General features: G+C 41.0%; 1 protein-coding gene across 1 annotated transcript in view; it reads left to right on the forward strand.

Moving 5' to 3' along the window:
* The window catches only part of SDAD1 (SDA1 domain containing 1), a 40,547-nt gene extending 23,833 nt beyond the window's left edge, over positions 1-16,714 (forward strand). The window contains exons 16-22 of the mRNA XM_083178294.1: positions 518-594; positions 3,103-3,232; positions 3,320-3,411; positions 5,087-5,277; positions 8,214-8,298; positions 16,175-16,336; positions 16,417-16,714. Of these exons, the coding sequence (XP_083034420.1) occupies positions 518-594; positions 3,103-3,232; positions 3,320-3,411; positions 5,087-5,277; positions 8,214-8,298; positions 16,175-16,336; positions 16,417-16,467 (788 nt within the window). The 3' untranslated portion in view covers positions 16,468-16,714. The remainder of the gene's footprint in view (positions 1-517; positions 595-3,102; positions 3,233-3,319; positions 3,412-5,086; positions 5,278-8,213; positions 8,299-16,174; positions 16,337-16,416) is intronic.
* Positions 16,715-22,285: the final 5,571 nt, after the last annotated feature.

Consider the following 22,285-nt stretch of genomic DNA (forward strand, 5'->3'; position numbering starts at 1 on the left):
GATCTAGTACAAAAAGATTTAATGTCTAAAATACATATAGCCAGAATACATTGATAATTCTCTAAAATCACATAAAATTCATATCTCACCAACCAAACTGGGGAAAATGTATGTCCCGGAGAGTCCCAAGAGTCCTGTATAGGGCTGAGATGTAAATCGTCCTGTATGAAGCTGCATACTACTAGATTGATCCCTAAGGCTTCTGGTCTCCAGCAACATTAGATTTATTTTATTCACATAAACTTTGACCTTTGTACTACTTCCTCTTTTTGAATGCATTATTTATTTATTTACAGTTTCTTATATAGCGCAGCATATTCCATTGGGCTTTACAGTTGGAAACAACATTGACCCATGTTAAACATTGTATCTATTATTTCAGAAACTAAAATAGAGTAATGGGGGATAATTTAGTGTTTTCATAAATTATACATTGTCTTGTGTTTTTCTCCATGTAAAGACCATGCTAAGAATGATTAGAAGTGCATTAGTCTTATATTTTATGTCTCCCACTTAGATGTCTCCATGTCTGCCAAGGGATTGATACAGCTATTCCGCACTTTGGACCCTCACATGTTGCAAAGGAAATTCCGGGTGAGTTACTCACAAGATTCAGGTGCCCAATGGTGTCTTGTTCCATTAGTATATGGATACAGAATGTAAAAAAAATGCTCGTAAAACTAGTCTAAAATGTTTGACTTAAAATTCTATTTAATTAGATATCGGTTAGAAATTCTTAATTCTAGTATAGTACAGATGCGTCGTCCCCATTGCAGCAGGTCCCATGAGACTCTGCTAGCAGTGGGCGCCTTCTTGTTGCCCAAAATAGACTTGCAACCCAATTCACCAAGGACACACCAGAAGAATGTGCTGATTAATTTGATATGGTGCTTGTCTATTGTTTTACTACAGAGTTTCTGAATTTATAAACAACGTACTACAATATAGCATCCTCCGCTTTTTCCCAACATTAGTTCCATTCTGCTCCGTATACACACTCCATATCAAATTTGTGATTAATAAATATTCAGCAAAAATACACCAGATCTGTGTCTTCCTATTTTTGTAAATATTAAGCTTTCTCTTTTTTTTTTAATGTTTTATTTGTTTTATTTTAATGGTAGATGTATGAAAAGTAGTCATAGGGAGAAGTGGTATCAGCGCACATTGTGTGCTGTTAGCGATCTCCCCGATGTATTAATTTGCCGATGTTTGTTAAGTGACGGAGGCACCCCTGTCATTTTTGAGGCTGCTTTCATTAAGATTACTTACCAAGATATGTATAAACCGTCAGTTGCACTGACTCTTCTGACACTTGCAGCTATTAATTTTGATTACTACCGTTTTCATTGCCCCATCTCTAGAGCAGGGACAGCCCTGTGGGGACTGCTGGTTTTCGGGCAGCAAACGATAGGAAGATTCTCTAAGCCCAGTGGAAACAACAACAAGGAGGAGAGAGAGAGAGCTCATACTTCGCAAACAAGATGTTAATACATCTCATTGCTGCTGCTTCCTTCTTCACCTTGGTAAAGAGGTGAAGCAGGAAGCCATATATGCATATATACAGTATGTACTAGTAAGCGCTGCCTTTTCATACACCACTTTCTCAGATCAGTGTCAGGGCTAAGTACCAGTGCATTTATTGTGAATGCTTCCCCTAATTACCGTCTGATTATAAGATGAATTCCATGTGCACATTTTAGTGTTCACTCTAGAAATTTTTTAGGGCAGGGTGCTGACCACAGGGAGGGCACATTTTTCAATCGTGAGGGCACATTTTTTTATCCAGGAAGGCACATTTTAATTTAAAAGGGCCAAATTATGTACATGATATTCCTGCATGTCAGGAAGGTTGACCTGCAGGAAGGTTGACATAGGTTTTTCACTGTTTTTTGAGCCGACATGTGCTGACAGTCAGCACAAAAAACTGTGAAAAACCCATGTCAACCTTCCCACATTGTAGGAAGGTTGACATGCAGGAAGGTTGACATGCGTTTTTTCACTGTTTTTTTTTTAGCCGACATGTGCTGACTGTCAGCAACAGTGAAAAACCCATGTCAACCTTCCTGCATGTCAACCTTCCTGCAATGTGGGAAGGTTGACATGGGTTTTTCACTGTTTTTTGTGCTGACTGTCAGCACATGTCGGCTCAAAAAACAGTGAAAAACCTATGTCAACCTTCCTGCATGTCAACCTTCCTGCATGTCAACCTTCCTGCATGTCAACCTTCCTGCATGTCAACCTTCCTGCATGTCAACCTTCCTGCATGTCAACCTTCCTGCATGTCAACCTTCCTGCATGTCAACCTTCCTGACATGCATTTATGCAGAGGGGGGACTTATGCAGATTTGATAGTGTTTGACACACGTGTCTCACGTGTCTCAGGTGTCTGGGTCATACATAAGTTGACAGAGCTGACACGTGTCAGCTCGGCAGGGGGGAGGAGGCATTCTGATTGAAATAGTGCTGACAGCAGCTCACATAACATTGTGTTCGGCATGTCAGCTAGGCAGGGGGGAGGAGGCATGCTGCATGTAATAGCTGACTGCCGCGAGGTGAGCGGCATGTCAGCACTACAGGGGGAGGGGGCATGCTGGCCAGAAGAGCTTGAAACAAGTGCTGAGCTGAAGCTTCAGCGCATATTATTATGCATTGCGCAGGGCAGCCAGAGTGAAGTGTCACGGTCGGGGAGAGACAGCAAACCGCACTTCATGTATCATTATGCCGGGCGCGGGGGGGGGGGGGGGCGAGCGGAGTGAGACAAGCCACAGCCTGTATCACTATGCCGTGCGCAGGGCGGCCCGAGCTGCCGGGGAGAAACAGAAAGCACGCGGCCTATTACTATGCAGGGCGGGACTAAAAGGGCAGGGCGGAATTGAGCAGTTTTTAAAGGGGCAGGGCGCAGCGCCCTGTGAAAGAAGCATAGCGTGAACACTACATTTATTATGTGGCTGCGAGTGTTTGTCACTTATATTTGCAGGCCCCGCCAGCTTGTTATGCACACATTAACAGTTATGTAGAATTTCCAGCTTTTTGCGATTATCTAAACTAAATCTGTAAAAGGATGAGTGGTATGTAAATATCCGCTTTTCCATCATGCAGGGCAAACCAACCGAAGCCACTACAGAAGCAAAAATCCACGCGTATGGAGAACTGGATGCAAAAGACTATATCCCTGGGGCTGAGGTGCTGGAAGTAGAAACTAAACCTCCAGAAGAGGCAGAAGAGGATGGTAAGTGAGCTGATTATTTTGTGTGTAGGCTTTTATTTATTTGTGAGCAGTCTCTGAATGTTAAAATGATATGTATTGTGTTCTCAGATGGCTGGGAAAGCGCCAGTCTAAGTGATGATGATGAAGATGGCGAGTGGATCGATGTTCACCATTCCTCTGATGAGGAGCAGAAGGAAATAGTGAGTATAGTGTCACGATGAATGCTAAGTCCAATGCGGTCTGTCTGAATGCCAGATCTCTGTACAGATGTCCCATGGTCATTGCATGGGTACAGCACGGAATGTATTAAAAAGCATCAAATCGCCAGCTTAGGTAACATTAGCCAGATAAGCATGTAAGAGAAGAACAGGATTATGAAAGCATTAAGCCCCCCCTCCCCCCTGCACTTGTGATTATGCCATAGCTTACTACAGTGATTTTATAGTATTTTATTAATTAATTGGACTCCATTTTATTACATGCAAGTGTTTAGTAGTTTATACCTTTCAATCTGAGAATACATAGCAATGGACCAGATAACAGCATTACATTGTTGGCCTGCCTGCAAGGTAACCAGTGCATCCACCACCATGCCGGGTTCATTGCAACATGGTGAGTTGTTCTATGTATTTCTAGAAATTGTTGCTGCCACTAATAGCCAGAACATACGTGACTGTATATCTCAGTGTCCCGAAATACACAGTAATCATAATGTACACATGTCCACATACATCTAGCCTCCTTGTGTGTTCAAGAGCCCTGATAGGCGCGCCATTCTATGGCGTGACTCTAGCTCCGAGTGTCTTTGTGTGAACTTTTCCATTAAAATGTGTCTCAAACAATGGGCCTTATTCTGGTCCACTCCTTCTGGCAAATTCCTTCTTAGATGGACAAAACCATGTGCACTGCAGGGGGGCAGATGTAACATGTGCAGAGAGAATTACATTTGGGTGAGTTATTTTGTTTCTGTGCAGGGAAAATACTGACTTTATTTTTACACTGCAATATAGATCTCACTTTGAAGTATAACCCCACCCAAATCTAATTCTTTCTGCACAAGTTACATCTGCCCCACCTGCAGTGCACATGGTTTTGTCCATCTAAGAAGGAATATGCCAGAAGGAGTGAACCAATATAACTCCCAATGTGTATAGCAGCTCTTCCTGATTAAAATTATATTTGGTGTGCCTATATTCTACGAATGACTGCGGCTGTATCTACTTACAAAATGCTTCACTACAGTATGTTACTTTAAAACATGAACGTAATATTTTGTATATAGATACAACTAGAGGTATACATAAGATTAAGGCCTGCTGCACATTGTTTTGGGAAAAAGATGCATTTAAACAAAACAAAAAGTTGCAGGAAAAGACACTTGGCGCTACCGACACTGCTTTCACATGTGTAACATGACTTGTATCACACGGAGGATAGATGTGTGTGTGCTCTGGTCCTTTGACTGAAAGATGATACCAGCAGGTATTGACAGCAAAGATGTGAAAATCGCTCAGTGCATACACACTGAGCGATTTTTGTCCATTTAAGCGGTTTTTTTTTTCTAGGGGTGGACTACTTTCCATAGCGGGACGCTATGGAAAGCCATCCACCCCATCGCTCATCTGGTATTACCGGCACCCTCCAGAGTTTATGCAGGAGCCGAGCATCAGTGCTCATTGCTGCCCTGTACACACTGGACAACTTTTTGAGCTAAAAGCAGCTGAAAAGGTAAAACTGAGCTGCTTCCAGCTCAAATTTACCCATTGTGTATGGGGCTTTAGGGAAACATAAATGTAGTAATGCAAACAATAGCCTCCACAACAATACTAACTTCATAGAGTACAAATGTTAATATTAATACTTACGATTTTACAGTCAGAAAAGATTCAAGCAATGCCAGAAGATGAGCGAAAGGCCAAGGCCGTCGCAGTCAGTGCCAGCAGACTTCTCACCCAAGAAGAGTTCAAGAAAATCCGTGTTGCACAGATTGCCAAAGAAGTCAATTCTGCACCTGGTAAAGCCGAGAAGAGGAAAAATATTGAAATAGACAGTGATGAGGAAGAGAGGTCTGTATTCTCTTCAGTCATAAAGGATTTGTGTCTATGTAGATCTACAGTCATTGAAAAGTGGATCATCAAGTCTTTGGTTTAGTCCCAGTTGCTTTAAGCATGTTTATATGGTTATGTTAGGATCTACTGCAGTCGTTTTTTTGATCTGAGATGTCTGCATGTGATGTGCGGGGAAAAAAATAGGTATTTTCATGATATGAGCCGTGGTGCCAAAAGGGGGGGTGGGTACAAATTACCCAGGCCCAGGTCTGATGGAAGGACCCGGTAGGGCCCCGGTTGCCTGGCAGCTGTAGCAGCTATTCGCAACCCAGCACATGCTGCAGTGTGGCCAGGGAGGTGCTTAAAGTACAATTTTATCTGTATTTTATTCCAAGGGTGCATGGCCATGCCTCCTGTGATTAGGCCACACCCCCTGGGAAATACCTGGGCCTAGCCAGGCTCTCTACTGCCCTGATTATGAGTGTTTTTAATGTACACAAATCCTCTGGTATTATCACAGTATGTATAACCAGGAAAAACAACCATTCTGTGGCATTAGATTTAGGGCTGGAATGTGTTTTAACAGTTCTGCAACTTTTATCTTGAATTATTAACCTCTTCAATGCAAAGGATATTTGGCATTGCAGGAGATGATAGGGGCGGGAAACACTATTGCACAATGCTTGCCACGGACGTGGAAGCTGGGTAAGGCAGTGGGTGGTTGACATTATTAAGCCCTCCTCCATGACTACTACACTACAGTGATCTCTAAAAAGCCAGGCAATGGGATGAGGACATTAAAAATGTCCTACCTCCCCTACTCTGCCAACCACAGACACAATGTTACCACCCTTTGCAACAGGGCAACCAAACTGGTGTTTTCTAGAGATGCTAACAATTAACCCTATACTGAAGACCTCATTTAAAAGACCAGGCTTCAATTAATTTAAAAGTAATCGTTTATGATCTCATATATACAAATGGCCTGCCTTCATGTTATAAAATAGCTCGGAAAACAGAAAATATTTCGAAGCCCAGGATATGGGGTCTAACTGGCTCCAAACTTCAGGGAATCCTAATATGAAAGCAGGAAGTACCATCCTTCCACTAACGTGCCCCCTCTAAGTTAGTTTATTGTCTCATGTCACCAGACAAGAACACCCACTTAATATAGAATGCTGTGAGACCTTCGAAGATGGTGGTTTTCCTGTTCAGGTCTCTTCTATCCTGGCATCCATAAACAGAACAATACATTTTGTTATCCAAATGTTCAGTGTTTCACTATGGGATATTTTTTATTTTATTTTTAGGTACTTATATGTTAGTTGGGCGCCCGTTACGTAGTTTGCGTAGTGGTGTATTAAGAATACCAATGCACCACTATGCTGGCTACGTAAGTTACGCAAATTACGTAACTGGAGCCCTGCTAACACATAAAGGATCATATGGCCACTATCCACGTCATAACCCCAGTGCCCACGTGAGCGTGGAGTTAATTTTATAGAGTGTGGCGAGCGCACAGAGACCGAAGCGTGGTGAGCGCAGTGAGCCCCACGAGGGGATGCAGATAAAGTGCACTCGCCACACTTTATAAAATTAACTCCACGCCCACGTGGATAGTGGCCATATGATTGTGTGTGTGTGTGTAGTGTGCATGATACGATGTCCCCGGTGGCTCCAGCACTCGGTCCCGGCCTCCATGACAATCTGGCAGGTACGCTATTGCAGTCGGGCAGGTACGCTATTAGCGCAGTGCCGCTGGGGGAGCTGGGAAACCATGTGATACTCCCCCAGTGGTGACTACGCTAAAGCGCCACCATTGTTCCCCGCCGCATAGAGACGCCGGCCGCCGCTGATTCCCCGCCGCAAATATGTAAGTTAACACACACACACCCCCCCCCCGGGCTGCCCGGCTAACCTATAAGTACCTATTTTTATTTAGTTTTTTAATCAATTTTTTTATTCAGATTTTCAGAAAAGGGTACACAATAAGCTGAGATTAGATTGTTACCAGCACACACAAAAACAATAATAGCAGGATACAACGAAGACAAAACAATAATATGCATTCAAACGTTGTAAACACCATCAACAGATACATAATATCAGAAGATCCTATGACAAAGCAGGGGTCAAGTGGCCATAAAAGATCAACAAGAAAGGCTATCAAAACTAATTTGTATATAAGAAAAATATAAGGTAATTATGGATTTGACAGCATTACATACATGGACTATAACAGATCAGAGAGGAACACTAAAAAGTGCTACAGGAACATCACTCTGAAGGAGTATGCCTATGACTTACAGTAGTCCCACACTTGATCCTAAAATATCTTAATTGGGCAGGACCACTATGTGTGATGGAATGTATTCTCTTCACATGGTCTCCAACAGGAGCGTGAGGAGGTTGAAAATAGGGTGTGACCCTTAGACAACACACATCTTGTATATATACCTTTTTATAGCACATCTTTGATGGAAGCTTTAGCAATTCTTGTTCTAATGGTCAGCCATTCCTCGTATTCAACCGAAATTGGGAGTCTGTCTCCCAAGCTAGTTCATGGGGTTTCCGGTCAGAGGGAGTCAGAGCCAGAATGAGTGATGGAAGTGAGCAGCAAGTTTGAAGGACAGCAAATGATAATTAAGCAGATTGACCCATCCAGTATATATCCCCTGCCGAAAAGAGGCCATACAACCGCTACACCCTGGGGGAAATTAAAGGATGGTTAATATAGGCTCATTTTATTAAACTAAATTTTAGGCTAGTTAAAACATAATCATTAAATTGAAACTCTGATTTCTCTACCAATACTGTTTTGTACTTCTTCCTTTTCGTTTGAAATGGGCACCATTTTTTTGTAGATATTGTCATACTACATGTTTAAATAGCGTGAAAGTACATTTCCTTTGTAGCCTTGTTTCTAATGCTAACTACTGTATTATTTCTTGTAGAGGGGAATTGCTTTCACTCAGAGATATTGAGCATCTGCATAAAAAGCCAAAGTCTGATAAAGAAACCAGACTTGCGACAGTTTTGGTAAGTATGTTACATCTCTGTGTGGGATTGGCTTGAGGCTTCCCTGCTGTAGAATAAAATAACTGACCGTTGCATATGCGTTGTCTTTCCGTGTTTATTACTTTAAGTGACGTGCGATGTTGCACTGTAGTTGTGTTGACTATTGTACAAGAAAGGAGAAGTGGAACTGCCAGGTGGCGCTCAGATAGTAACTATGAAAAAAGGGTGATAGACCTCAGGTGTGATATAGTATAAATACAATAAGAGGATTTATACAAAACCAGGTATCAATTCTCAGTATCCCACACAATCAGGGGAACGTAAATAATTCCAATTTTCCACAAGGGAATTTCTCTCCTATTGAATATAAATGGGAAACACAATAGGGAGAGACATGGTGCAGATCATTTAAAGTAAAAACAATTTAATACATTTTCATACACTCACAAGTGTTGCAGATAAAAAGGCGTGTAACAAAGTATCCAGGGCATTACAGCATACACAGTGATGGTATTCGGAAGGAAGTCCTGTTCAGGGTCCCTTGGTCCGGAATCAAGGGGGGCTCAGTCCAGGGTCCTTCACCGATGTAGATGCCGCTGCTCCAGGATCAATGCACAGGCGAAAAAGCGGGACACGCTTAACGCGTTTCGGAAGTACTATCTTCCTTCTTCAGAAGCGTGTATAAAAGTCCCCAAGCGGGCATATATATACCCCTTGCAATTTCTAAAACATACAATACAGCTGCCGCTAATCGGCGTTCAATATCCGGGTTCCGTGTGGAATCAAAATGGTGGTGCGTTTCACGCACAGGAAGTGCGTCACTATATGCATTCCAAATGCCGGAAGTTGCCGCGCTCAGCACTGGTCAGTGCGAGTGACGGCTCAAAGATGGCGGTGCGTTCCTTATCCAGGAAACGCTTCATATTATGCGGTCCAGCAGCCGGAAATACCACGCTGTATACTCAGCGGTGCAGGGATGCGTTCCAACCCTCAACGGACTGCGTTCCACTGACTATAGCCTCTTATGTACGATGTCAATCTACATGTATGCTGGCAGTACCACACGGAAGACGGATATTGTTCACAATATTTCATATATGGATAAAAAGTCTGTAATGAGATAAAAACAAAAGGGACAAATATTAAAATACATCCCACATTGTCAAAATCCCCACACCATGGAAAATAGGGAAAATTGGGAAACAGAAAAAAGTGAATAAGATATAAATGGAAAATCTAAGAAACCATCAGAATTAGAAACCAGGTGTTAACTCAAAAAGGGTTTTAACTCAAAATCGCCATTAAGGCCTTTAGGCACCAATGTCCCTAATTTATGGATCCAGCGCATCTCTGTTTTGGAGAGACGTTTTGCTAGATCATTAGTTCTAGTTTTAGGGAGAATTTGTTCCAAAGCACAAAAATTAACAATATGGCATTCTTTTGCGTCATGAACTACTCTAAAGTGTTCAGACACAGTGTGCGTTTGTAGTTTTTTTCGTATGTTGTATATGTGCTCAGCTGTACGAGCTTTAAGCTGTCTGCTCGTTTTACCTATATAGGCCAAACCACAACTACACTGGAGCACATATACAACATTACGAGAATGACAAGTCAAAAATTGTTTTATGGCAACCCTTATATCATTTATAAACAACTGTTCAATTTTTCTATCTTTGGCCTTTACTGTTTTACATGCAAGGCAGGAGCCACAACGATGGAACCCAATGGTTCTAATTGTTTGTCGTGGTTTTTCCTCAGTCGAACTATGTACTAAATGGTCTCTTAATGATGGCGCTTTTTTATAAATGAATTGAGGTTTATCTGGAAGTTGAGGTCCCAGGACAGGATCCGTCTGAAGAAGATGCCAGTTGTTTTTAAACACCCGTTCTACATCCTTGTGGATTGAACTGTATCTACTAATGAAAGCCCATTTAAACCTGTCATTGGTCTCCTCAGATTTCGGTTTCACTTCCAGTAGGTTAGTCCTTTCAATCTGGTCTATCCTTGATTTTGCTTTGTTTAAAACCTGGCTCGAATAACCTTTAACTTGTAATCGGTCTGAAACATCTTTTATTTGTGATTCACACACCAGAGGGTCAGTACAATTGCGTTTGATCCGAGTGAATTGTCCAAAATGAATGGCATCCAGCCAATTCCTATGGTGCTGGCTGGTAGTGTAAATGAAGCTGTTTGAATCAGTTTCTTTTCTGTATGTTTTTGTTTTGAGAGTATCAGATTCAATGTATATATTTAAATCAAGAAAGGATACCTCCTTCTGACTACAATTGAATGTGAGTTTGATGTCTCTATTATTAATATTCAAAGAATCGCAAAAATTGTCTAGGGAATTTTTGTCCCCTGACCAAATAAAACAAATGTCATCAATAAAACGGCTCCAGGACACCAGGCCTACCCCCAGCTTGCCCCCATGCCACACTACTTGATCTTCCCAGTGGGCCATAAATAGGTTAGCATAGCTGGGGGCAAACCTGGTGCCCATCGCCGTACCAGTACACTGTAAATAAAAAGACCCTTCATGTAAAAAATAATTATTGGTCAAAATAAAAATGATGCTGGATAACAAAAATGCTTGTTGTGATTCAGACAGATTACTGTTGCTCAAAAAATATTTAACAGCTTCAGTGCCTTTCTCTGTATCAATAATTGTATACAACGTGCTAACGTCTGCTGTGCACAACCAAAAATCTGGTTCCCACTTAATTTTTGAAAGTTTATTCAAAATGTCTCCAGTATCCCTAGTATATGCCTTAGTTGCAAGGACCAGGGGTTGGAGGTATGAATCCACAAAGGCCGAGAGATTACATGTAAGACTATTACAGCCCGAAATAATTGGGCGACCTGGAGGGTTCAGGGGGTCTTTGTGGACCTTTGGGAGGACGTATATACAGGGTACAGTTGGTTCAGAAATATTTAAGAATTCAAATTCTTGTTTAGATATTATATTATCCTCTACAGCTTTAGTTGTAAATTCTAAAAGAGATTTTTTAATTCTTACTGTAGGGTCTCCCCTCAGTTTTTTATATGTCTCTCCTGTACTCAACTGTTTGGCAATTTCTGATAAATATTTATCTTTTTGCATCAGGACAACCCCCCCCCCTTTGTCAGCAGGTTTTACAATAAGGGTCTTATCGCTTTTCAATTCCTTGAGAGCGTCGAATTCTTTTTTTGTCAAATTTAACCTACTGTTTACTTTAGGTTTAGACCTTTTTGTGATCTTATCCAATTCCTCGCTAACAATTTTATTGAAACAATCGAGAAATGGGCCCTTACTGTGTGTTGGATAAAAGGTTGAGGGATTTTTAAATTTAGTATTTGTAGTTTCAGACGCCACAATCTCACTTTGTGTGTTATCAACACTACAATCCTTTTGAGCAAAAAAGCGTTTGATAGCCAACTTTCTGATGTATTTCTGTACATCAAGGAACAGGTCAAAGGAGGTGGGTTTAAAAGACGGGGCAAATTTAAGTCCCTTACTGAGGACTCTAATCTCAGCATCTGTAAGAGTTCTATCAGTAAGGTTGAAGATTTTTGTTTTCATATCTTCATTTTCCATTTGGGGAGATACTACATTATACAGACCTATACTGGATTTTTTACGTTTTTTACGTGGATGATGTTTGGTCTGGCCTGATCGTTTACCTCTCCTTGTTTTCTTATAATTACATGATGTTAATTGATTCGCCAATTCCTCTGATCCTGTTCTAAAAAAGTAGGAGTCTCTGTATTTGTTACCAAAGGGGCATATCTATTTGTCTGGTCATTATTTCTTTGATTTTTATATTTATTATATTTATTTCCATTGTCCCTCATATTTCTTCTCATGAAACTGGGGTTGGTATCAGAATAATTATTCTGCCAGTTTGGGGTGCGTTCATACCCTCTATTTTGTCTTTGTGGGGTACCAAAATCCCTTTTATTTATTCTATTATGATTAGGGCGATATCTTTGTGGGGTACCAAACTCTCTTTTATCTGTACCATTATAATTGGGTCGATATCTCTGCACATTGTTATTATTTTGTGTTTTCTGTTTATAGTTAGTACGAGTGGGGTTCCTTCTCCATGGCGCAGAACCAGCTATCGCCGGTTTCGGAGTTGGAACTGTTGTTTGCGGGGCATCAATAATAATAACACTTTTACTGGTGTCTCTTTGGTATTTTCTGGTTTTTTTATCTCTTAATTCTTTTGTATTCTTTTCAATTTTTAGAATCAGGGATTTTTCATATTCCAGAAAGTCATTTTGTTCTTTAAAGGGTAATATTAGATTTTGTAGCGTTTTTATTTCTACGTCTAGTTCTTTCAAGGTTTTGGTACGCTCTGTAATGATTAAACCCATCAGTCTCATGGCGCAGCTATCAAGGATAGCATTCCATTCCTTATTGAACTCTTCTGTAGGAGTTTCAAAGGAAGGGATTTTTATAACCTTGAGACCCTTGGGAATGACATTGGTAGTTGTATAATGCTCCAATGTAGCAACCTCCCACCAAATGCGATTTTCTTTTAACATCGCTTTTTCTAGTTTATGAAAGACACCAGTTAAACTTTCGTCAATTATATTGATATTCCCTTCTGATAGAGAGAAGGTATTTTTGACTAGTAAATTTCTAGTCTCTCTAAAAGTAAACATAGTTGCTGCGTTCACTTAGCTAAATGAGATGTTGAGTAACAAATGGACATGCAGTAGTTAAGCAATGTGAATGCGCAATTAAACCACAGTGCAGCTACCGTACAGAACCACAGAGTAGATACACCTCTAACTACTCAATATAGACAATTGTACAAGAAAGGAGAAGTGGAACTGCCAGGTGGCGCTCAGATAGTAACTATGAAAAAAGGGTGATAGACCTCAGGTGTGATATAGTATAAATACAATAAGAGGATTTATACAAAACCAGGTATCAATTCTCAGTATCCCACACAATCAGGGGAACGTAAATAATTCCAATTTTCCACAAGGGAATTTCTCTCCTATTGAATATAAATGGGAAACACAATAGGGAGAGACATGGTGCAGATCATTTAAAGTAAAAACAATTTAATACATTTTCATACACTCACAAGTGTTGCAGATAAAAAGGCGTGTAACAAAGTATCCAGGGCATTACAGCATACACAGTGATGGTATTCGGAAGGAAGTCCTGTTCAGGGTCCCTTGGTCCGGAATCAAGGGGGGCTCAGTCCAGGGTCCTTCACCGATGTAGATGCCGCTGCTCCAGGATCAATGCACAGGCGAAAAAGCGGGACACGCTTAACGCGTTTCGGAAGTACTATCTTCCTTCTTCAGAAGCGTGTATAAAAGTCCCCAAGCGGGCATATATATACCCCTTGCAATTTCTAAAACATACAATACAGCTGCCGCTAATCGGCGTTCAATATCCGGGTTCCGTGTGGAATCAAAATAATGGTGCGTTTCACGCACAGGAAGTGCGTCACTATATGCATTCCAAATGCCGGAAGTTGCCGCGCTCAGCACTGGTCAGTGCGAGTGACGGCTCAAAGATGGCGGTGCGTTCCTTATCCAGGAAACGCTTCATATTATGCGGTCCAGCAGCCGGAAATACCACGCTGTATACTCAGCGGTGCAGGGATGCGTTCCAACCCTCAACGGACTGCGTTCCACTGACTATAGCCTCTTATGTACGATGTCAATCTACATGTATGCTGGCAGTACCACACGGAAGACGGATATTGTTCACATCTCTGTGTGGGATTGGCTTGAGGCTTCCCTGCTGTAGAATAAAATAACTGACCGTTGCATATGCGTTGTCTTTCCGTGTTTATTACTTTAAGTGACGTGCGATGTTGCACTGTAGTTGTGTTGACTGGCAATTTTTTGATTTACTTTCCATAAAAAAATTTTTTTTATGGAACTGAAATCCAGTACAGCTTCTTTGCAATTACTTACTAAGGGCTTTATTTATAAAAGAATAGAAGTGCCTAGACCAGGGTCTTTGTCACTTTAAGAGGCGCTGTATTGCTTGGGTCAATGAACAATCACTTAAATTACTATAATATATACATTTATTAAAATATATTTTGTTAGAGATATACTGTCAAGAAGTGCACTTCATATAAAAAATCACAATAAAATATATCTGGATAAAAAAGGAAAAAACAGGGAGTGGGGACATACAAGACTCTCAACATATAACATGTATAACTGGCAATTTATTTGTGAGGCTTAATGGTGCCTTTGTTAAAGGCTTTGCTGGAATATGCAAGAAAATCCTCTTAATGAGGTAAAGGAATGATTGTCCAGTATATTTACCAGTCCTGCAACCAAGACACTCCTCTCCAGTATTTAGTATATAGTGCTTTTGTCCTCAAACCCTTAATTATTAATTACCTGGGTGATGTTCACAGCAGTCTCTCCTTGAATTACCGGGACTTCGTTCCGGACAAGTGTTTGGAAGAATAGCTGCCACACTGTAAGAGAACTGGGCACTTGATATTGCCAGCAGGGACCAGTCCAAATAGCTCAAACAATGCATTTCTCCGCCTTTGTATTCGGCGGCTTCCTCATTTACTGAAACTGACGAAGCCGCAGAGTTAAAACAAAGGCGGAGAAATGCGTTTTTGGTGAAAAGGAGGGGGAAGGGTGGTTAAGGATAGGAGGAGGCAGGTTTTTGATGGCCTGTTGGGATGTGATGTCCTGCCTTATGAAGTCAATTTTGCATGTGAGATAGGTGGAAAAAAACGGATTATGTGGATAAGTGAGCGCAATAAATTATATGGGTGCGGCCCACCACAACATGAGGAGAAGGGGTACACCGTCCCCCAATGGACATGCTACAAGGCAAAGAATTATGTGGTGTGGCGCAACCCTCTTAAAGGATGTTTTACCAAACAATTTTTTATTTTTAAAAAAAGTGTTTATTTTCTGCAGAAGTACAATAAAATGACAAAAAATTATGACAATCAATGACAATAACTTGCATGTGATGGATGCAATGCTTTAGCACTGAATTCTGGGTGAGCAGCAATGAAAAAAACATGTGGGTATCTCACGATGTGAGTGCACCGCAGTGGGCTATGCTTTGGACCCAAAGAATGCGGCACCACCACAGTGAGCTTCCGATGTAGTGTCCCCAATGGATAAAGTGCAAGGTGCATCCACAGTAAAGTGCTTCCAGTGTGAAAGTTCAATAGGGCAGAGGCATATGTTGTAGAGGCAACACGTTTCGGAGAACCTTCTGTCTCCCTTTTCAAGCTGAATATTCAGAATATTGGAGTTGAATATTCAGCTTGAAAAGGGAGACAGAAGGTTCTCCGAAACGCGTTGCTGCTACAACATATGCCTCTGCACTATTGAACTTTCACACTGGAAGAACTTTATTGTGGATGCACCTTGCACTTTATCCATTGTGGACGTAGCCCACCTTGCACTTTATCCATTGTGGACGTTTATCCATCGGAAGCTCACTGCGGTGGTGCCGCAGTCTTTGGTCCAAAGCATAGCCCACCGCGGTGCACTCACATGGTGAGATTCTCACATGTTTTTTTCATTGCTGCTCACCCAGAATTCAGTGCTAAAGCATTGCATCCATCACATGCAAGTTATTGTCATTGATTGTCATCATTTTTTGTCATTTTATTGTTCTTCTGCATTAAATAAACACTTTTTTAAAAATAAAAAAATTGTAAAACATCCTTTAAGAGGGTTGCGCCACACCACATCATTCTTTGCCTTGTAGCATGTGAGATAGGTGGCAAAATCAAGGGCAGATAGTGAGAAAGGTAGACAAGGTGGTGGTATGCTTTCTACCTTACAAAACATTGCCGCATATAATGTTTTGTCTCAAGCCTTTAAAAACTCAGTTTTTGATTGGAAGGCATGGCTTATAGATTACTTTCTAACAATATTTCTCTTGGAATAGGCTGGCAGGACAGACCGTAAAGAGTTTGTGAGGAAAAGAACAAAACTCAATCCCCATGCCAGCTCCACCAACAAGGAGAAGAAAAAGAATAAAAACTTCATGATGATGCGGTATAGCCAGAATATTCGTTCCAAAAACAAGCGTTCCTTCAGAGATAAACAGGTAATGATTACAGAGTGCAGTAGAGAAATGTGCGTTCACATAGGCATTAGAGAATAAGCAAACTGTCTTTGTTCCCTCAGATTGCTCTGCGAGACTCACTTCTGAAGAAACGGAAACGGCTTATGAAATAACTTAAATGTCTTGTTACTGTAAAATATGATGACTTGTACATGCAAAACTTTGTGAGACTGTTTTAATTTCTACCTACAAATTGGCCAAATACAAGTAACAGCGGTGAGTCAGAAACAAAATACTGACTATTTTTCCCCTTGGGGGACCAGGATGTTTCGAAGTGGTGACTTGATCTAAACCAATCTAACTGTTTTATTGTAACTACAACCTGTGGTGTATCTATAAAGTACATTTTCATTTTTGCCATTTCTGTTGTAAGCATCAAATTATTTTCTGTTAATACATCTCATATTCCGTATAGTGCTAAATTATGCTTTGATGAATACAGAAGAATCCTAGTAATTAATGATCAGTAATAGGAATCTGACCACACGTTGCCTTAAGCTTGGGTCATGGAATGGATACAAGTCTGTATTAGTTGTTTATGACTTGTTCACTTGCAAGAACAGCAATGTGTTTAGCACCTATATTCAGTTACAATAATGATGCCTCGCAGCACAAATCCACACCAAACCAGGGTGCCCCATGCAGAGGCAAGTGTGGAGCCATGGCACCTGGAGCAAGGTCATGTCATGGCTCCCCCCTCCTATAAACACAAACATGCACACATTGTCCCTGATAGGGAAAAAGACATTGACCTCCACGGGGAAAAAATACAATGCCCTCCATTACCTTCCTCAGCCCCCAGCTGCATCAATTTACACCGAAGCCTGTCTCAGCATGGCAAGCCTCACTTGGGACAATCATGATTTGCCTGCCTCATTGCTACATGTATGTACATGGCATTGTTGGATGTATGTAGAGCTGTCAGGACCTGGGACATACCTGCACCATGAAGGCAAACAGCAGGAACTCTGTGGGAATGCTGTCCCTGCACTTCTTACAAGGGGTATGGCTGCTCTTGGTGTACTATGCTTGTCAGAGGCATCAGCCATAGCTGGGTGCGGGAAGTGGAGTGGAGAATATCGATACACTGGCAGTAGCATGCAGCATACTTGGAGCCTCTGCTACCAAACAGACCAGAGCTGCTGATCACAGACCCTGGCACTATGATGCTCACATGCACAGTTTAATTGGTAATAGATTGCTTCTGCCTGGATAGAGTGGTGTTTAATGGGGATAGTGGAGCGGAGATGGAGTCACTGGGAGAAACTTGGAGCATACATGAAGCCATCACTACAGGAGGATCAGTCAGCGGTGCCGAACAGGAGAAGCTGGGGGTGAGACTGACAAGTCACTGCAGTCTGACTCAGCACAGCTGTGGCAGGAAACTGTGTCCGAAGAGCTTTGCACTGTACGCGGCTGCATAGCTTACGTCATTGGCCGGTGGGCTCTGGCTCTGAGTTAGGGTGCCGGCAGCAGCCGCACAGCGTTCTTAGGCTTTTGATGTCTAGACCTCACCATCCACTGAGACCACCCTCCCTATGCCCATGTCCATATGCCCAGAACCCATTTCTAATACTTACATATTATATAAATCAGTGGTAGCCAACTCCAGTCCTCGAGAGCTACCAATAGTTCACATTTTCCAGACAACCTAGCTGCTGCAAAGGTGCACTCATTAGTCGCTGACACTTTTTCAAAGATCCACAGGTGGAGCGAATTACTTCTCTTGTGATTCTGTGAGAAGATCTGGAAAACATTAACTGTTGGTCGCTCTCGGGAACTGGAGTTGGCTACCCCTGATTTAAATGTATCCAGGGCTTACCATTCATACACTATATACCCATATGTAGTTTGCAAATACAAGGCACCCTACACTAATTAAAAACATCCAATTGAAAAGGGTTCTAGTCCAAGCTGAAAGAGTCTCCGACTTAAGGCGGGATTCAATATCAAGCCTGCCACAGGACGAGAGGGGGGCGCGGCCGCTAGCTGCGGCCGGGAAGAGGCGAGCTGCAGCTGGGAGCTTGTCACTTTCCATCAGACCGAGCCCGACTGCTTGTGAAGTCGGGCTCGTTTTACGAGATCCCCTGTTCAATGCTGTCAGGGAAGACGCATTGAATAAGGCCCCTGCAGCCATCTCGCTGAGGGTGATTGAATACCCTCCTTAGTGTGCACACATGTACAGAATAAATAGGGAGTGACCTGGACTGCACACCCTAATTCTAAACATTCTAACAGGTACTACCATGCTCCACATGGTCAGGTGAACACTGACAATTCACATGAGTAAATTCTTGGTAAACATAATTCTTGATAAATATATGGGCACTACTACCATGGAAAAGTTACCTCATCAGGACAATGGGGCAGATGTAGTAAGCCTGACGAAGAGATAAACTGGAGAAAAAGTGGAAGGAGATAACGCACCAACCAATCAACTTCCAACTGTCATATTTCAAACACTGCTGATTGGCTGGTGTGTTATCTCCTTACACTTTATCTCCACTTTATCTCTTCACCAGGCTTAATACATCTGCCCCAATGTGTCTAGAATATTAGAGTGTTGAATCTATACAACAAGGGTATCTATTAATTCATGTTCTGTCAAATGACTGCATGGCCAGCTTCCATTAGAATATGGTCATACAGTAGAAGGGACGAGGAGCTCTGAACTGAAACTGATCCCCAGTTGGCTGATTGCTTATATAACTGGCAGCTGTGTGCTATTAGTTGGGCACTGGATGTGCTGAACTGCTTGTTATGCAATTAAAATTAGTTGTCAAAACAATTTTCAAATTCAAAAGTCATCTCTTAAGGGATACAGATGTTAGGTTGGGAATAAGACTAGCCATTCTTTTTTTTTTTTTTTTTTTTTTAGAAGGTATTTTAAAATTAGAAGCTCAGGATAATATGAAAAAGGAATTCTGGTAGAAGTAAAAATAATAGATCTATTACTGTAGGTGTTCAATTCAGGGCAGTTTCTTCATAGTTTGACCTTTTTTAATGTTGTTTTCCACACAATCAAATCGGTCTGAAAGCAACAGTTCCTTTTGTCTGTCTGGCAGCCTAATCCATGCATCCTGTCCAGCAAGGAAAGATCTCATTTAGAGTAAACCTGCTGTGTCTTACCAGGATTAAATCATGTTAAAAACATTGTATGTTCATTTGAATATAAAAGGCAGTGACTTTACCATTGCCTGTACTTACCGGACTAGTTCTATTTACTGCAATGGGAAGTTTTTACTCCCCTAACTACAAGACTATAGTTAAGAGAAAAATGGGACCCGGCTAAGCTTAGTACTCTATGGCTCTGTTTTTTTCTTGTTATCTAGGCACAAGGCTGTCAAATATTAAATGATCAGATGATCAGTTGGTGAAAATACTCATCCATATGCTACTGCCCGATAGTCAAAAAACATTAAGGGAAAAATTCACTGTACTCAGGATTGAAAATAAACTGGGAAAAATCTAATATATTACCTATGTCAGGTTTAATTCCCATAGATCATCAAAATAGCTGCCAGTTGAAATGGACCCTAAAATTTGAATATCTTGGGATATGGGTGTCCCCGAGTGTTAAAGATTATATATCACTTAATGTAGACCCAATAACGGAGGAATTTAAGAACAGATCCAATATCTGGAAGAAACTTCCTATAACAGTTACTGGTCGTATAAATATGATAAAAATGATATTTCAACCAAAATATCTGTACGTATGGCAGAATTCACCAGTATATGTGCCAAAAAGGGTCTTCTCAGCTATTGATTCCATAGTTACTTCTTTCGTCTGGAAGAACAGTCCTCCTCGGGTGGCTTTAAAAACTTTGTGTAGATCAAAGGAGCAGGGAGGCCTGTCTCTCCCAGATTTTAGAAGTTACTATTTAGCTTCACAACTGGCATACCTGAGTGGTTGGATTTCCAACTGCGACCACATTTTGCAGGTCTTTCTAGAGGAACAATGTTCCTGGACAGATCCACCCCTACAACTACTTTTATCTGGGGAAAAAATAAATAAACTCCCACCAGTAATTCGCCAAGCCATCTTAGTATGGAGGCAAGTACATGCGATATATAACTGCAGAGGTACGGAAGCCGACTCGCCACTTTGGTATAACAATAAATATCCCGAGCTCAAGAAAATCTCTAAAGACAATACATGGAAAAGCAGGGGGATTAATAATATAGGACAACTTTATAATGAGGGCATTTTTAAGACATTCGAACAGCTCCAATGTGAATGGGACATCCTGAGCAAAGAATTCTATAGATATTTACAGCTGCGACATGCCATTACCGCACAATTTGGGGGGTTAACACTTGAAGTCTACTCATCCCCAATAAAGGTGGTTCTGGGTAATTTACGCAATAAAGGCCAAGTGTCATATCTCTATGCTAACCTGAACGGGAAATGCCACGAGGAACAATTATGCCATTTGAAAGAGAAATGGGAACAAGATCTAGGCCCCCTTACAACAGAACAGTGGAATCAAGCAAAGGCCTCGATAAAAAATGCTACCGCAAATATTAGGTACCAACAAATCTATTTCTTTATCCTGCATAGGGTCTACTGGTCTCCGGCAAGGATGCATAAGCACCAACTAAGAACAAATGACAGATGCCCAAGATGCAAGGCAGGACAGGCAGGGTTTTGGCATTTACTCTGGGAATGCCCAGAGATACAATTGTTCTGGAGGAGGGTTTGTCAAGATATTGAATGTATAGCCCCTACCGGGGTACAGTTTGGCTCTAGGGTCTGTATACTTGGAGCCGGGATGTATGATCTATGCTCCAAGGATACATACGCCTGCATTGTGTGTCTCTGTACGCTGGCTAAGGTAATAATAGCTCGGGTCTGGTTCTCAGATAAAATCCCTGAATTAATGAAGTGGAGAGCGCTAGTCAATGAAGTGCACAGACATGAGAAATTTATGTATAAAGAACGTAAAGCTATGAATAGATATCACGCAAAATGGGATCTGTGGTGCTCTTCGGCAATGTACGATCCCCGTATGGGCGAGAGTGCATGAGTGCAATAAAATCCGGAGAGGGGGGAGTGAAGGGGTAATGTACGAAAATAGATAGATCAAGTTTTTTAAGGGGGTGTTCCCTTATCCTTTTTTTTTTTTTTTCTCTCTTCCTTTTTTTTTTTTTTTTTTTTTTATTATTATATAACTAGTTGGCACGTTATAAGGCACACCATTAAAAGCTATAAAAATAGCTATAAGGCACCAATACCGATATATATATATATATATATATATAAGTAGTATAAAATGCACAAATATATTAGAAATTACCAAAAGATAAAAATATTCACTATATAAACACGATAGAAGGGGAGAGGGAGGGGAGAAAGAAAAAGAAAAAAAAACTAATAACCGTTCGATAAATTGAGAAGGGAAAGAGGGAAGAGGGTATACATGGTTATAGATACGTATATATTTATATATATTTATATATATATTTTTTTTTATTCCTCTCTATGTATGCACAAGCACTTTAAGAGCACAAATAAATTAGAAACTACGTAAGAGATAAATGTAGCTACTTTGTAAGTATGTTTTAAAATAATAATTTTTTTTTTTTTTTTTTCTTTCTCTCCTCTTCTCTTATTGACACAAAACTATGAGCAATAGATAAGATAAATTTATAAAGAAATTCCCTCCCCCCCATCCCTAAAGAAATTATAGAAATAGCGAGCACCCCGGCACTCTCGCCAGCGGGAATAGTTAACGATATCTATAGGGTGAACGTTTATAAGAACACGCCTGCCGAATGGTCTCATGAATAGCGTAGGAATTGACAGCGTATAAGGAGCGAGCTAGGTGAAGACACACAGGATTATGAATTAATGTACTGTATGTAATTCTTTTTTTTTTTTAAAGTAGGTAATATTGTTACTATGCAATAATGGCATCTGCTATGTTT

Source organism: Crinia signifera, chromosome 1 (assembly GCF_055691185.1).
Source record: "Crinia signifera chromosome 1, ASM5569118v1, whole genome shotgun sequence".
Taxonomy (NCBI): Eukaryota; Metazoa; Chordata; class Amphibia; order Anura; family Myobatrachidae; genus Crinia; species Crinia signifera.